The 17,623-nt window shown below is 37.2% G+C and overlaps 1 protein-coding gene across 13 annotated transcripts in view; it reads left to right on the top strand.

The window, feature by feature from the left end:
* Positions 1-17,623, top strand: part of TRIP12 (thyroid hormone receptor interactor 12) — a 79,727-nt gene that overhangs the window by 59,097 nt on the left and 3,007 nt on the right. For 9 of the 13 annotated variants that reach the window (XM_054639646.2, XM_054639651.2, XM_054639649.2 and 6 more), the window contains 19 exons: positions 19-193; positions 573-714; positions 1,562-1,753; positions 2,428-2,579; positions 4,124-4,296; positions 4,740-4,813; positions 4,926-5,125; positions 5,928-6,055; positions 6,346-6,497; positions 6,958-7,100; positions 8,342-8,498; positions 9,477-9,575; positions 10,096-10,210; positions 10,535-10,689; positions 11,196-11,360; positions 12,561-12,725; positions 16,092-16,205; positions 16,977-17,071; positions 17,275-17,378. In XM_054639646.2, coding sequence (XP_054495621.1) covers positions 19-193; positions 573-714; positions 1,562-1,753; positions 2,428-2,579; positions 4,124-4,296; positions 4,740-4,813; positions 4,926-5,125; positions 5,928-6,055; positions 6,346-6,497; positions 6,958-7,100; positions 8,342-8,498; positions 9,477-9,575; positions 10,096-10,210; positions 10,535-10,689; positions 11,196-11,360; positions 12,561-12,725; positions 16,092-16,205; positions 16,977-17,071; positions 17,275-17,378 — 2,700 coding nt within the window. Of the gene's footprint in view, positions 1-18; positions 194-572; positions 715-1,561; positions 1,754-2,427; positions 2,580-4,123; positions 4,297-4,739; positions 4,814-4,925; positions 5,126-5,927; positions 6,056-6,345; positions 6,498-6,957; positions 7,101-8,341; positions 8,499-9,476; positions 9,576-10,095; positions 10,211-10,534; positions 10,690-11,195; positions 11,361-12,560; positions 12,726-16,091; positions 16,206-16,976; positions 17,072-17,274; positions 17,379-17,623 lie in introns of those variants that run through there. The other 4 variants (XM_054639648.2, XM_054639653.2, XM_054639655.2 and 1 more) reach the window with 3 other exon arrangements.

The raw sequence follows: 17,623 nt of genomic DNA, 5'->3' as shown, positions 1-17,623 counted from the left end.
TGTCTTTACTTCCTCCAGCTAAAAGCCCTACAACTACACAGTCTCCTAAATCATCTTTCTTGGCAAGTTTGAATCCTAAAACATGGGGAAGATTAAGCACACAGTCCAACAGTAATAATATTGAACCAGCACGAACAGCAGGAGTAAGTGGTCTTGCAAGGGCTGCTTCCAAGGATACCATTTCCAATAACAGGTACACACACACAAAAAAAATCACAGTACTTGTAGCATGATGTTGACTATGATCAGGTGATTAGGTAGCACCTACAAAGAGGTTGGAGCTTACCCACAGTTAAAAAATTTCTGGGAAAAAAATCAAGAAATTAAGGTAGAGAGAATAACATCTGAATAGTTTAAAGTTGCATGGTGGGGGAAAATTGGAGAACTGAGGAAAAACTATGCAAGAAGTGATCTGCAGAGAAAAGTACTTGATGATTTTGGAGTGAAAGTAAAGGGTTTTTTGTGACTGCTGTTTAACATGGTGAAAATTATACTCAGGCTGTATTTGCTTGTAATATTGATGTATGCAGATGCTAAGTGTGGCTAAATGCCTTTTGTGTGCTTCTTTACAGAGAAAAAATTAAGGGCTGGATCAAGGAGCAAGCCCATAAATTTGTCGAACATTACTTTAGTTCTGAAAACATGGATGGAAGCAATCCTGCACTAAATGTATTACAGAGACTTTGCACTGCAACTGAACAACTCAACCTCCAGGTTAGAAGTGGCAAACTTACTTAGAATGGGGGGCAGTCATTTCTTGCCTTGACTTATGAGTCATTATGACTTGGAGTAATTTTTTAGAATGAGTGTGTACGCTCTGACACACACCACTTTATGATAAAAGACCTATCCTGGCAATGTGTCATTTGCATATCATTTCACATTCAAAAGTTCTACAGTTAAGTGTCAGGGATTAACTTTATTCTTAAAGAACAATACTGGTTGTAGTAAGAACTTTGAGACTGGAGGGAGAAGGAGAAGGAAGCAGCATTTTGTTAAAATTATAGAAGATAATACAGATTGAGGTAAATGTGGTTGCATGTCAAGAACTTCAGCCTTACTTTTCAGACAGTTGTGCTCCTTGATAGGTGGTCCAAACATGTAACTTCTGAACCAGCACATGAGCTGAGCTGTGTTCTGTGCTTTGATCTGAGCAATCGTTAAAATATGAAACTTTCCCACCTCCTCTCTCCCACACAGATGTCACATAAAACATAGAGCAATCTGAGTTGTTAGGGTTTTGTTAGTAGCTTTTTTCCCCCAAACAGAAAAGCTCCAAGCAGGGGGGGCTATCTTTACCTTGCATAAGATGGAAATGGCACCTTGTATTTCTCTCAAAGTAGAGAAAATGTAGATGTTGCCAGTAATGTCTCCCCTTGAATAGAGACGTGCTTATCCTCAGATTATTTGCCCTGCGTTGCTGCTTGTATCGAGTTACTGTACATTCCAGACTTTCCTTTTTTCCCCCCACCCTTTAGAACTGTTCCATGCAGTAGAAGGAAAGCTAGCATTTCTTAAGCCTGTACTACCTGGGTAGTAAAACACTCCTCATATTTTTCAGGTGGATGGTGGAACAGAGTGCCTTGTAGAAATCCGTAGCATTGTCTCGGAATCTGACGTCTCCTCATTTGAAATCCAGCATAGTGGGTTTGTTAAACAACTGCTGCTCTATTTGACATCTAAAAGTGAAAAAGATGCTGTTAGCAGGGATATCAGATTGAAAAGATTTCTTCATGTATTTTTTTCTTCTCCAGTAAGTTTTCTTTTTTATTTTTTTTTCATTCTTAGAAAATTTGAGAGAAAGACAACTTTCTCAAAAAAAATCTGAAAGGTTTTGTGTTGACCTTATCTTAAAGGTGGAATACAGAAAGAATGTTTTGTTCATGTTTAAGTTGTATAAAACTGCAACTTTCACATTGTTCAGCATTTTTATAGGTCATGAACTTTTTTGAGCAACCTGTGATTTTGAGTAATCACAGAAAGTTCCACACAGCAGTGGAAAAAATGCCAAAATGGCCAATTGTCTGAGTCTTGAACGACTTAAAAGTTGTTTCTGTCTTTTAAGAAGTTGATATGGAAAGAGTTTGGATAGTAATATTATCACTTATGACTAAATACTGCAAGATACTAGTGTTCTGTTTTTAAAGGAAGAAATTTGAAGTGGAAGAGAGAAAAGCAGATAACTAAAACTTCCAAAAAGCTTGTTGTTCATGGTTAAGGGTGAATGCTTACAATCTGTTGGACTATTCAGTTGAAACCAGGAGAGAAAAGTCCATTCTTTGAAACAGCTCTTTGATAAACATGTGTCATTTACTCATCCTCATACTGCTGCTACTTTCAGTGAGAGCAGGGATTCTTAATTAATGGTATAAATCGTTTAGGATGTTTTAATTCAAGCAGGTAACTAAAGACTGGACTGTATTTCAGCTTCCTGGAGAAGAGCCCCTTGGAAGATTAGAGCCATTAGAAAACGCACCTTTGTTGGCATTAGTCCACAAAATGAACAACTGCCTCAGTCAGATGGAACAGTTTCCTGTTAAAGTGCATGACTTCCCTAGTGGAAATGGAACAGGGAGCAGGTAAGGATTAATGCTCAGGTAACAGTTTTGTTGGAAGCTTTTGTTTTCTAAAACTTGTTTCAAGCAACACTAAAAGGACAAGTACAAGTAGAAGTACAATTACAAGAGGAGGTAGTGGAAAATTCTGGCCTTATTAAAGACAGAAGCAATGATACAGTTGGGTTTTTTTTTAGTCAGTAGAAGATGGAATATTTTTCTAAATGTTTGCTTACCATCTTGAAACTTGTCTCACTTAAATTGGGGGTGGTAGATTAAGTTTAAATGCAATCTCTAAATTTACCCTTTAAATATCCAAATGTCTTCCTTGTCCCCAAGTAACAAACACTGGAAAGAAACAATCTATTGCTTGGACACTGATGCTTTTTAGCAGAGGAATTAAATTGCAGAGAGTGTATTACAGTGCTCAACTTCATTATTCATCTAGGTTCTGTTCTCTAGGATGGTAGTGGATTAAGTGATAAGTCTTGGCTGTGAATAGAGTTTAAAATAGCTATAGGCCAACCCTGAGTCTTAAGATACAGAATAAATTTGGAATCCAGCTTAGTAGTTGTGTTTTAAGTAACAAATCTGAGTGAATAAGGACCCGTTTCTACAATTTCTTTTCTATACCTCACACTATAGCATTAATCTAACATGAAAATTCAGTACTTTTTTGGTGAAACTTAAAATCAGTGGGAATTAATGCAGTACACAGATTTCTTATTAGAAGAAATTAGTGTCTCTATACTGGCTTTTGCAAATAGTATGTGCTCTGTAATCTCAGAATGCTTCCTTAGGTATATCATTTTGGTAAAAAGTGGGATAATGACCAAAATTAAAAAGCTGCTACTCAGAGAAGCAAAATCCTGCTCTTCTTTTTGATAGAAAATGAAACACAAGAAGCCAGAGTGCTGTAGCATTGTTTGACTGCAAGTTTTACTGTGGATTATGTCAGTGAGGATTTTGAAGCATTAAGTTTTGGTAGTCTTTTACTAGCACCTGGAAATAGAAGCAGCCCAAGATAAGAGGCTTGTTGTATAAACCAGCTAGCTTGAGTATTGGTAGTTTGGTGAGGTGGAATGTATATATAAACTATTCTTGGCAAGAAAAAAAACAGAGGAGCTTTCAGGTTTTCTCTTTGGGTCCTTATTGAAAAAAATCCATTTAAATGAATACTTGCATTTTCCATGCCCATTTCTGATCCTTGTTGCACTGCACATAAGCACAGCTTTAAATCAGTGCCATTTAAATGCTGACCACTGAACTGCTTCAGATTTTGAAGATGGTCAATATAGGCCATCTTGTAATCAGACCTCAGGCTGGGCTTTCTCTTAATTCATAGAACCTCTCTTCCAGATTTTGTCCAACTTGGATTCTGGTGTTCTTGTAGATGAAAACTTTTTATCCAAACCATATTAGCTTATTTTTAGAGAAACAGTCTGACAAATAATACTCTGAACAAGTAAAATTGTAAATGCATGTGTAAGCCTATTTTACTGCATTTTTAATGCAATTGTGGTTATTAGATTCTTTGTGTAGCAACTTTTTTCACAAATTATTTTGAGTTTTTCTCTTAACAGAGGATCCCAAGCTTTAAAATTCTTCAATACACATCAGTTAAAATGCCAACTGCAAAGACATCCAGACTGTGCTAATGTGAAACAGTGGAAAGGTGGACCTGTGAAGATTGATCCTCTGGCTTTGGTACAAGCCATTGAAAGATACCTTGTAGTTAGAGGTATTTATTTATTTATTACACAGTCACTTGCATTTTCCTTTTTGGAATAGTTCCTGCTGTCAGTGTAGAGTCTGTAAAAACCTGTGAGGGTTATGCTGAAGACAAATGGAAGGTACCTATGAAGATAACCTTGCTCACAAGGGAGGAGATAAAAGCTGTAGACAATCTTCCTTTTCTGGGACAAACAGTCCTGTGGTAAACAGTTCAGTCAAAATACTAACAGAAGTATTACTGCTTTACTGTCACACTGGTTGTAGCTTGGCAGTTTTGATGCCAGGTGTTGATACTGAAATTTGTTTTAGCAGTTCTGAATCTTACTGTTTTTAACTGATACATTTTGGAACTGTTTTAAAAGTTTTAGTAGTTATAACAGACAGCATACCAAAGCATTGTTACCTTTTCATGAATAAAAGCAAATGAGGATGTCTTGTCTCTTGCCTCAGGCTATGGAAGAGTTAGAGAAGATGATGAAGATAGTGATGATGATGGGTCAGATGAAGAAATAGATGAATCTTTGGTAAGCTTTTGCTCTGGGAGTGCAGGGAGGGTGAGGAGGGCCTTAAAGAAAAGCTATGCAACAAGTTTCCTCACTTGAATGGTTGTTGCTTTTGTTTTTTTTGTTTGTTCAGGCTGCTCAATTCTTAAATTCAGGGAATGTGAGACATAGATTGCAGTTTTACATTGGAGATCACTTGCTGCCATACAATATGACTGTGTACCAGGCAGTCAGGCAGTACAGTTTGCAAGCTGAGGAAGAGAGGGAGTCTACAGATGATGAAAGTAACCCACTGGGGAGAGCTGGGATTTGGACAAAAACGCACACTATTTGGTAAGTTGCCTACAGAAACCCAGGAATAACTTCTCCAGTTTAATAAATGTATATACATCAAGAAATTTGGAATATAGCTGTCTGTCTTCTTTTTTATCCCTTTGAGAAATGTGGAGCTTTGAATTTCCTGATGTGCTTGAGATACTTAAAACTTAGGAAGAATTCATTGCTAGCTCCTGATCTTCTTTCTAGCTCCTGAGTAAAGCTGGTGAACAAGAAATGGGGAATTTCAAATGACACCTGCTAGATGGGGGGGAACCATTCTTAGTGTTAGATAAGTAACCACAAACAGTAGAGAATGTGCAGTATACAACTAATGGTTGACTTCACACTAATTTTCCCAGTTGATTGCTGTGAAAATGAATGTATTCTGTGGCCATACTTTGCCAGAAACATTGACATACGACTGTGCTGAACATCTTAATATTCAGCAGTTGCTTTCTTTTTAAACATTTAAATGTGCTAAAGAAAAAAGCAAGCAAATAAAAACCCATAAAACAACAACCAAAAAATGCCAAAACCTAACCTACCCCTAACTCTCTAACCTCAGTCACTTTGGGGTTTTGTTGATACATTCACCTTCTCTCCTTCCAGTTCATGGAGCTGAAGGGTCCCTGTTTTTTCTCCCCTGTAAAATACTTTGCTTCAGAGGCTGGATCATATCTCAGTACAGTGTTCTTGTCTTTCTGCTTTTAACTGTCATTCAAAGAAAGTTCTGGAAATCTAACACCTTTAAAAGTGCTTTTGTTTCCCTGTAATTTAGCATTTCAAAACATAGTTTTAACTTTTGTTTGGTTTTTAGGTACAAACCTGTGCGAGAGGATGAAGATGGTAATAAGGACTGTGTTGGGGGTAAAAGAGGAAGAGCACAAACTGCTCCCACAAAAACCTCCCCTAGAAATTCTAAAAAGCATGATGAATTGTGGCATGGTGAGTGTGATGCCTTGCTGTAGGTTAGATTTCCTGCCAGTCCTCTCAGAACTTTCACAATGTTTACTGCCACTATAGTGTTTCTTTTAAAGCAGGCATAGTATAACAATAGTAAGCATATATATTTAGCTGTATATTAAAACTAAAAGTAAGATATTTATTGAGTTGTTTAACTTAATTGTTGCAGTTAAGTGAATGCCATGACTAATACTACCTAGACTCCTAATAATTAAATCTTGGGAAAAATTCTAATTGAATTGTTTTGCTAAGATGTTGTTTTTTCCTGCTAGATGGTGTGTGCCCTTCGGTGTTAAATCCACTGGAAATTTACCTCATATCTACTCCACCTGAAAATATAACATTTGAAGACCCCTCATTAGATGTTATTCTTCTTTTGAGAGTTTTACATGCTATCAGTCGATACTGGTATTACTTGTATGATGTGAGTAGAGCACTTTTTAAATCACTTTGATACTTGATTCAGGACAGAACCATCTGTAACATTTTAAATAACCTTTCCCCCTCTCCACTGCCCCTCAAGAAGACAGAATAATGCAAGTACTGCCATCTTCCACTTCATGTTTGTCTAACTTCTGAAAAAATGAAGGCTTTATATTCTTAATGTCAGTCATATTTTCTTTATACTACTTTGAACACAATACCCATGCTTTGTCCTTCTCTAAGTTCAAGACCAACGCTATTCCTGAAAAGAACATTGGTAGTAAACATCTACTCAATCCTTCTTTCATGTCTGAAACTGTGGATGAACAAAATGGCAGTGAAAGTTTTTTTTACTTTCCATGCTAAGCGAGTTAGAAGCATTAAAAATCTTTTTTAACAATGACTTGCGATTTCTTTCAGCATTTCTCTAACTAGAAATACATTGCTTTCATTTCACACAGAATGCAGTCTGCAAGGAGATAATTCCAACCTCGGAGTTTATCAACAGTAAACTGACAGCAAAAGCCAACAGGCAGCTTCAGGATCCTTTGGTAATTATGACAGGAAACATCCCGACTTGGCTGACAGAACTTGGAAAAACATGGTATGGGTGATTTGCTGTGTAGTGTCTCTAATTGCAGTTAAGTAGGAATCTTGCCTGGGCAGCACAGTGCATCATCCTTACAGGACTTGAGAGTGCAAAATGCAGTCGTAGAAGTATTGCCATGTTACATAGTGGCATGGATGTTTACACCTATATTGCATAGTTTAAATCACATTCTGAGAGGTAGAGTATTGCAGAGTTTGGGCCACTTCTTACAGGAATTGCTGAGCAATCTGAAGGTTTTCCACTGAAATTTTGATTTTTCAGGTGATATTTTTTCTCCTGTTAAACTGCTTAATAGCATTCTTACCATATCACACTATTTATCTTTGCACGTTCAGTACAATACAAAGGAACATACATTTATAAACAATACCGAGAAAAGAATAAAAATAATTTTTATGAAGCTATATACATAGTACTTTGTACAATCTTCTACCGAATACAAGCTGTAAAGTTCTTGTACCTGAAAGAATGAGAAATCAGAGTTGACATTCTTGGGTTTTTCAAGCATGTTAATAAAAGCAATATTGTTGATGACTGTGGAAATACGTACTCAGAAACTCTTTGGCTTTTAAGTTTAAAAATAGCATCTCTAACTTGCTTCATAAACATTCCAGATAAGGTGATGAGCATGAATGTATATTCTTAACCATCTGTAGCATTATTTGTTCAATAAAACTGCCTTTCCACTTAATGCCAATGGAGGACCGAGCTGTTAACATACACATGCCTTTGAGAATAGTGGGAGTGATAAATTAAAACAAGAAGTTTCTCTGGTAATCTTCCACAGATTATTTAGCATATTTTTTGTAAATGGTGGAAGGTAGAATAGTGGTGCTGCTCTAGGCAGGTTCTTGTGTCCTTCTGCTGCCAAATATGGGAGCTTGAGCTTAAATCTTTGATCTGTTTGATTTATTAATTGCAGAACAGTAGTGAACAAGGAATTTTATTTTCTGATGTAAACTTTGCACAGCCAAGGCATTCAAGTATTTTGAGTTACTTCTCAAGAGGAGTCAAAAGTTTCTGGAATTTTTTATCTCCTTCATATATTGCATTTCTCAAAACTCCTGCTCCTACGCATTATAACTAAAACTGAAGTGTGCTTTGGAGGCTGCTTTCACCAGAGAGTGTAATAAATCACTCATTTTGGACATACTAGATTTCTGTTGTGATTTAAACCAAATGCTAGTGTGAAATGCTGCATGGAGCACAGCTGACTAATCTAATGCTCTTCACAGCCCTTTTTTCTTTCCGTTTGACACCCGCCAAATGCTGTTTTATGTAACGGCCTTTGATCGTGATCGAGCCATGCAAAGGCTGCTGGACACTAACCCAGAAATCAATCAGTCAGATTCTCAGGATAGCAGAGTGGCACCAAGGCTGGACAGAAAAAAAGTAAGTAGATCTTCTTTAAAATGGAATGAAGGATCTATTTGTTTTTGTGTTGTCTATAAGAGTATCATTGGGAACAAGGCTTATTTGTGGAAGTTGATGTTTTGGTGGGATCGGGAAGGGGAGGTGGGTTTGTTCTTACAGTCCCCCAAGAGAGGGCGCAGTGTCTTCTCCATGCCGGCCGCATGAGGGCAGGAGGGGCACCCGACATAATTCCAGAACCAAACTCCAGCAGTGAACACAGAGTTTGAGACAGCATCAGTGACATTTCCACACACTGGCTTGTAGATCTGTTTTGCTTGATTCTCAGAAGAATCCAAGTATGAGATTTAGACCCTTAATAAGCAAAAATACTGTCCTTGTATTTGGGGAAGGTAAATCACCTCTCGTAACATAATAAAAGTAAACTCTGACTGTGCTCAATTTGAGGGAGTCTTGGATGTCTGTCTTGAATCTGGAGATACATTATTTTAAAATGGTATCTGCTATACATACTATATGACCTCAAATACCTGTGGGGAAAAGCAGCAGGAGACACAAGAATCAAGTTAAAAAAGAATATAGCTGCCCACATGTAGGAATCCCAGTGCTGTTGGGGTTTTTGTTTGGGTTTTAGCATCTTTACTCTATTTCCTTGTCTGCACATTAGTTTGAGGTATTTAATGTCACATGACAATACTTTGCTGTATCATAGTCCTATTGCCATACTCTTGGCAAGAATAGTACCTGTTAATTATACTAATGTTAAGTGTAAGGCATTGTTTTTTCATTTTATATTGAACACATGTGTTCTAAACCGTTTTCATATAGAAGCGAAAATTATTATATCAAAGCAATACCTTACATATTGTTGAGCCGAACTGTAGAACTATTGGCATAGGGTGGAAAAATGTGCATAACTGATTTTTACCTGTTGTAACTGCCTTGGGAGCTGGAACTTGAAGCCATAATTTCACTACATAAAACTTCTCTAATTTGTAGCGCACTGTGAACAGAGATGAGCTGTTGAAACAGGCAGAATCTGTGATGCAGGATCTAGGCAGTTCAAGAGCCATGTTGGAAATCCAGTATGAGAATGAAGTAAGTAATATCACTGCAGTCTAATTTATCCCCTTTTTACTGAAGATTAATACAAAATAGCTCCAGCTTTCTTAAAATGGCTTGGTTAGACCCTTTGTCTTTCATCTTGCTGGTGCTAAAGAATTTTATTTTAATTATCCCTAATCCTTGGTTGTGATTTTTAGTTGCTAGGAGAAGCTCTTTGTGATCTAAATTTCATAATCAATTGTAGTCAGCAGAACTCACCTTTTTTCTAACTCTTAAGCAAACAGTGTATGTTTCCTCAATATATTAGCATTAGGTGATTAATGCTTTTACTGCACTGTTTCTTTTCTGTTACCTGGTCTTTCCAGGTTGCCTCTGTCATGTTGTGAATGTTTCTGTAGTTAGGTTCCCTAGATGCTTTTTGCCATGTAGTCTTTTTTATAGCAAATAATGTATGATGTTTCTCAGACTAAGTAAGGTTTTTATATTCAAACTGACCTAATGGACTTCTCTGTCTCCTTCCCCCTCCTCTCCCCTCACCCTCCATCCCCTGAAGGTTGGCACAGGCCTAGGCCCTACACTAGAGTTCTATGCACTTGTATCTCAGGAACTACAGAGAGCAGACTTGGGCCTTTGGAGGGGAGAAGAAGTGACTTTAGCCAATCCAAAAGGTAATTGCTCTACTACCTAGTCTATAAATATTGATTAATGTTGAATTGATTCTAAATTGACTTCAGTTATGTAAAGAGCACCTCAGTTTGTGGTCAGATAATATGCCTGATCATAGTGTGTGGATCTTTGTGAGTTTTGTTGGGGGTTTTGTGTGTGTTTGGTTTGGTGTGGCTTTTTTTTGTTTGGTTGTTTTATGTTTTGTTTTTTTTTAGGTTGTTTTTTTAATGAGACGTTTAGGTTAAGCTTATCTGAATGCCACTTGCATCTTGAAAGAAACTAGTAGAGTAAATACTGAACTCTTTTCCTTCTTTCTTCCTCAACAGGAAGCCAGGAAGGTACCAAGTACATTCATAACCTTCAAGGCCTTTTTGCACTTCCTTTTGGTAGAACAGCCAAGCCAGCTCACATTGCAAAAGTTAAAATGAAGTTCCGCTTTCTGGGAAAACTAATGGCCAAGGCAATCATGGACTTCAGACTGGTGAGAATGGAGTAGAAAATCTATTCTGAAGGGGTCACATAAAAATACTGGTTCTGACTGTTGAGGGATAAAAGCATTAGGAGTTACATGATATTTATTACTTTCAGCTCCAGAAGTTAGGGCAGTCTGAGGCGGGGCAGGGAGGAGGACGAGCATGCAGTGAAGTTTTGTGGGGGAAAAGGGTAATACATGTTGAAGATCTTTACAGTGGCTTTTGAAACCATGGAGTAGAAAGGAAAATCCGTTATCTGCTCTGTGTTGCAGTCTTTCCAGGCTTTCAAGAATGTTTTGGGCTCATTGTTACTCCAATTGCTTTAATGTATATGCACTAGGCAGTCACTTGGGTTTTTTGACTGTAAATGTCTGAGGCAAAACCACTAGGACATGGTGCTTTGGTGTGTGCCAGAACTATGAGATAGTATTGTAGATCTGGTCAAGAGATGAAGAAGTAAAAGAACTTTTGGAAGACAGTTCAATACTAAACAATTCAGTGCTTTGCTTTTCAGGTGGATCTTCCTCTTGGACTTCCTTTTTATAAGTGGATGCTACGACAGGAAACTTCCTTGACATCGCATGACTTGTTCAGTATTGATCCAGTAGTAGCCAAATCAATATATCACCTTGAAGATATTGTAAGACAAAAGAAAAGACTTGAACAGGATAAAACTCAGGTGGGAAAATAACCCTAAGAATGAAAGAGTGCATCTTTATTCATTTGGATTTTATGAAGTAGCAGTAATTCAGCACGTATCATAGGGCTTGAAACTGATTGTATTAGTGATAATTACTTTGTTCTCATGCAGAGTAGTTTTAATGTTACTAGATTGGTGGCTAATAATTATAAAAGTCTTTTTGTAAAGTCTAGCATGAGAAATTCATTATGGGATTCTTCTGTGTGATTAAACACAGTCCCAGAAATGTCTAAAACTGTCAGATGTTTGCCTGACTTCTTTTTTGGTTCACTTTAAAAAGACTAACCAATTCTAATATCGGTGGGAAAAATATCTATCCTTGCTTCTTGAACAGTCAGAAGTCTCACTTTTTTACTAGTTTGTTTAATCAAAATTTCATATTTCATAATAAGTGCCTTTTATGTACGATTTTTTTTTCACTGAAGAGCTGTATGCAGAACTGAGGTGAGCTGTCATCATGCATGAGCATACAGGTTCTTTCAGACATAGATTAATTTTTCAAGAATATCTACTCCTAACTGAAAATACCACAGTTCAGTCAGGCACTAGTGGTAAAAGGTCTTTGGCACACATGGTTTTTCTAGCATCCAATGTTAATAGATGGCAAGAAGTAATAACCTAATTTATATTCTTAATAGATCTGTCTGGTTTGTTACTAGTGAAAGTAGTACAAGTTTGTGGGTCCTTGTTCCTCTTTGCCTCATTGTCTCACTCTCTCTCCTTGGTCATGGCTTTTAATTTCTCAAGAATTCAAAAAACCTGAAACCTGGTGGATGAAAGCTGAAAAATGTCAGTATGCATGCCAAATATAAATGCCATTAACTGTTCTAAGGAAAAAACAGCCTCTGAGCCATAGCATATTTCACATTTCTTTTTCTTGCAGTAGTATTTTCTAGCTAGTTTGTCTTCTAGCATGTTAAGTAATTCTAAAACTGCTAGAACAAAGTGTACTCCTGTGATCTTTCCAGTTTATCCATTAAGCTTGTTTATCTGGTTTCTCTTGGTTTACTGTTCTGTATGAAAACTCCAGAAGGAGAGCAAGGACAGCTGCAACAGTTTTAATGGTCATGCTCTACAGAAATGTCTGATTAGTCGAAGCTGCTTTAGAAGTCAAAACTTTGGAATAAGTTTATTTGAATTAATAATTGTTCTCATTGGTTTTCACTTCCAATTTTTTAGACCAAAGAAAGTCTACAGTATGCATTGGAGGCTCTGACTATGAATGGCTGCTCAGTGGAAGATCTAGGGCTGGACTTCACACTCCCTGGGTTTCCCAACATAGAGCTGAAAAAGGGGGGAAAAGATACACCGGTCACCATCCACAATTTAGAGGAGTATCTCAGAGTATGTAAAAGCAAACCTATGACTGAAATTGTCTTTTTTCTTGCTCCCAGGTAGTTTGTTTCCATGTATATTTCAATTCATTCTCATAAACTAGGAATAACAGTAATTTTCTTGCATCTCTTCTGTACTAGTTTATTACTACAGTAAGACTGTTAGAACCTAATTGCACCTGACTTGAAAATTGTGTAGTACAAGAAGTCTGGTTTATATGTAATGAAGTCATCAGAAATTTGGCTTTTTGGAGAAAAAGTATTTTAAGTGGATTCATTGTAAGTGGTTATGATAATGAATTTTTTAGGAATAGTAATTTAGCAAATCATTTAGCAGTAGTGATCTGGCATTCAGTGGCCTTTGAACTCCTGTAATAGTAGTGTAATATTTTTGGGCTCAGTCTTACAAAAACATCAGCAATTGTGAGTCAAAAATAAAGCACTAGCTTTTTGTCCAAAAAGCCAAAACCAAACCAACAAAAATCCCAAGGAAAACCGAACCAGTCAACCAAAGAACTCCAAACACATGAGAAAAAACCCTAAACCCTAAAAAGAATAAATAAGGAAAAGATAGCAAAATATTGCCAGAATAAATTGAGACTACACCTATGTATTGATTCATTCCATGGCAAAAGGGATGTAGAAGAACAGAAGGTAGGTATTGCTGAACAAAAGTAGGAAGTTGTTTCTGTTGAAGGAAGTGATAAAGGGAATTGGTTAAAAACAGCCTGGAAAAGAGATGAGGACAGCCAAGAAGAATGCAATATTATCCCATGAAATTGTGAGTGGGATGGAGGGGAGGATCACTGTACTTCAGTTGCTAAATAATGCAGTTCCTGACAGGTTAGGGTACTGCCAGTTTCACTCTGAGGGCTCCTAAGTCCTGAAGCACTGATAAGGAATACCTGATGTTTTGGTAGAAACAATTCAATAAGGGTCATGTAAATTCCTGCCTGTCAGCTGAGAAATTTTGCAAAGCTGTTCTGTAATCCTTACAAGTGAATATTGAGCAGTTTCTGTTTACCTTATAGTTCCATACTGTTACCCATCCGCTTCTGTTTATTTGTTAAAAGTGAATTCTGCTAGTCAAGAATCGCTTGCAGAATTAAATATATTTGGATTTGAAGCTCTTTGCAGACCTAACAGAGGAGCAATACAAACTTCCACAGTTTCTTAGAAACAGAATTTGTAGTCTCCATTTACTGAGTAATGTTACATTCAAGCATTTTAGACTGATTTCTGTAGTTTGCAGTATTTTTTTCTTCTCTAAGTAACTTGTATCAGGTATCTGATACACTGAGAAAGGCTTACACATGGCTCAGATGTCCTGTAGTTGTCCTGCTGCAGGCAGGCAGTCTTTGTAAAGGAAAAGAAGATTATAACAGAAAACTCTCTCCTCCTCCTAAAAACTTTTGGAACTTTTATTTTCTTAAAGGATCTCTGTGCAGTTTTTCCTGTCTTTATCTTTATAGCTTTATGGACTTGATGTGAAAGAAATGGAAAATATTTCAGAGGGAAAATTAGTGTGCTCTCCATCACAAGTACAATGAATTGCATTTTAGAAACATCTGTTTAATTGCTCACCTGGCCTGTATAGCATCCTGTGGGTCAGCTGCCCTGCTCTTGAACATGTCATTTTTATTAAAATCTTGTGTGAGGATTAACATCAAAAGTAGTTTATAAAGCTGGGATATCCTAATGTTGCTTTTCATGTCTTTTCTGCCATCTTGTCACTCTTCCCTCTGCCTCCCTGTTTCTCCCCCAAGGACAGTTCCCACAGGAGCTGCCTTTATCAGAAAGTGGAACTGCTTCAATTACCAGTATAGTGAAAGACTTTATTATCTATCTCTTTTTTTCTCTTTTTTTTGGCATTTTTTTTGCTCTTCTCCCTGTATTATAAAGGGGCCACCTTGCTTGTTCTAAATTTGTGAACAAAAAGTTTCAGTAGTGTAGATTTTTGTCTAGCAATTTGATCTTCTCTTTGACTCTGCAAGAATACAGTGCAGCTTAATTATGCCACATGCTCTCTTGCCCATAAAAACTAATCACAGTTGCAGGTAAGCAGCTCTGCTGTTAGAATAGGCATAGACTATTCTGTGTTGTAGAAGAGTTTTTTGTGCTGCTGGTGCTTGCTACCTTTCTCTTCAGTATTAAAACTGGTTTGTGGAAGTAGTGCAATGTATCTCACATGAAATTCAATGCCTGACTCTTCTATTGGAAAACTTACCAGCAGATCCTAATGAGCTTTTGTACCTTGAGAGCTTTCTGGAAGCAGTAACTCTTCAGTTATTGGGATAGGGTGACAAACTTGCTTTAGGACTCCAGCAGAATCTATGAACTCTTTAATCCTGTTCAGATGCATCCATAGATGACTTTAATCAGCACCACAGGCCAGAGCTTTTAACACATTTTAAACTCGTAGTTCTGTGTTGACAGCACATCTTTTATGACCAGCCTTTGTTTCCTGCTGGGGTTGAGGATATCCAGGGCAAGTGTAATCAACAATAGCTCTGAGTGACAAAAGAATCTGAACTTGGCCTGCAATCTGCTCTGTAAAATATCTTAATTTAGTGGAGAAATACTGGCTGCAGGAGATTTATTTAAAAGAACTCTGGTCTCATTTGGCCTTCCTTCCCCCCACTGATTGTTGTTTCAGTATGTGCTGTCAACTTTTGAAGTTACTTTAATGTTGAGGGGGTAACTACAGATAGAAAACCAACAGAAAAATTATGCTCAGAAGGCCTAGATTAGTGTGTTACTGTCTTTTGCATTATGATTCTTAACCATATTCCAGTAACTTGAAATGAAGTTACTGCTTTTGTTCCTATGTATTCTTATAATAAGAATAAGCTACTTGATATATCAAACAGGCTAGAGTTGCTTTTTAAAAACTTAATATTAGAATAGGGACCCATATATTTCCATGGGGGAAATTAAGATAATACTGCCAAATGATGCCCTACGGATTTCTGCTTCAGGTGCTGCGTTTTAAGAGGTGTAGAGAGAGAGCACCTAGGTAAGGCTTCTAAAGATAACAAATGTTCAGATTTAATTTAAATTATTCTGTTAAATAGGTTCCATTTAACCAGCTATTCTGAGTTCTGTTTGTTTTGTTAAAAACAAAGGCAAATAAGTTGTTTAAATTCTGCAAAAGTTCATGTTAAGGGTAATGTAAATGATGAATTAAGGCAGAATGAGGCAATGCTGTAGAGCAGCTCCATGAATCAATGTGCACCCTGTGGGAACTCCAGTGAGCATATGGCTGGGCTGCTGGAGTTTGGCTTCTGCAGTTGTACTTCTTTGTACAGTAGTGATCACTGCATGCTTCCTTTGTTCAAATGGCTTTTTTCATTTTTGTTTTTTTCTTTCCCTGCAGTTGGTTATATTCTGGGCACTAAATGAAGGTGTTGCCAGACAGTTCGACTCCTTCAGAGATGGATTTGAGTCGGTGTTCCCCCTTAGTCATCTTCAGTACTTCTATCCTGAGGAGGTTGGTGAAAGTGTTCTTGCTGCTGCTTTTATAACCTTTATCTGCATGTATGGGCAGCCTTAGCCTGGGTGCAGGGCATTTGTGACAGTCTGACATTGCATTTCTGATCAATTTAGTGAAACTGAGTGTCCCTGAAATTCTACACTTAACTCTTAAAGATGTCTCTGTTCAGTAGTCACTTACTTAATGCTTTTATTATGAACAGCTCCATGTTCTTTAAAATGTGTGTATCCAGCTTTTCTGAGAAGTGTTTTAATTTCTGTATCATACTTCATTTCTCTATGGAGTATGGGTACCCTAATTCCTTGTATTGCAGTACCTCTGAATAGCTGTAGATAGTTGTGGACACTACCTGGATCTTCTGTTAGAACAATAAAACAAGTAGTCAGCTCTTTAACAAAGCTTCAGCAGTAAGAAGAGATTCAGATGAAGGGGTAAAGAATAAGGATAGTTGGTCTTGCTTTAGTTCCACCACCACCATATCAATTTCTTTGTAAAATTCTCAGCACTCTTAAGTGGACTGAATTGAGTCACAATTATGGTTCTCTGGATGAGAAGAGAGAATGTTTTATTCTTCTTTGAGGGAGTCTGTTTGAAGACTGTACTTTGAGGGGTTTTTTTACCTTTACAAACTCAGACCTCTGACTTTAAGAACAAACAATTAAAGCACACTTTGGAACAAAGTGTTAGCCAAGCCTTTGTGGTACTCCTGTGTTCTGGTGCTTTGCAAGGCAAAATGGAACATTTACTCCTTGTTGTTTAATTTTACAGTTGGAGCAGCTCTTGTGTGGCAGCAAGACAGACACTTGGGATGCAAAGACTTTAATGGAATGTTGCAGGCCTGATCACGGTTATACGCACGACAGGTAACATCGTGTTGGTCTTGTTAAACAAAAAATCAAACCAGTAGAAAATACTTTCTTGAAATAATGTTCATACATTGTTATTCAAGCTAAAGGAATTATATGGCATAGATTTGAAAATGTTCATACTCTTCTGAATATGAATCTGATGCAATTATTTTAGTTACAAACAAAATAATATTTTCTTGGTTCTTTTCCCTCCTCAGTCGAGCAGTGAAGTATCTCTTTGAAATTCTCAGTAGTTTTGATAGTGAGCAGCAAAGACTGTTTCTCCAGTTTGTGACAGGCAGCCCCAGACTGCCTGTAGGAGGTAGGTTTTCCTTATTGTGTATTATTGTGCATGAAATCGCTGTTATTAAAGTATTTCTGAATAAGATGTTTACTTCAGTATAGGAAGAAATTCCTTAACTTATGTATTTAAGAGGTTCATAGTGGTTTCCCATTTCTAATTTAAGAAGTGGCTGGGGAGTCAGGTATAATTCTCATAACTTTTGTGTTAATCTCATGACATTTCCTACAGTTGACTGTCCAGGTTTAAATTGTTGCCAGAAAATC

The sequence above is a fragment of the Agelaius phoeniceus genome, chromosome 10 (assembly GCF_051311805.1).
Source record: "Agelaius phoeniceus isolate bAgePho1 chromosome 10, bAgePho1.hap1, whole genome shotgun sequence".
NCBI lineage: Eukaryota > Metazoa > Chordata > Aves > Passeriformes > Icteridae > Agelaius > Agelaius phoeniceus.
This window is presented reverse-complemented; position numbering and strand designations above follow the sequence as displayed.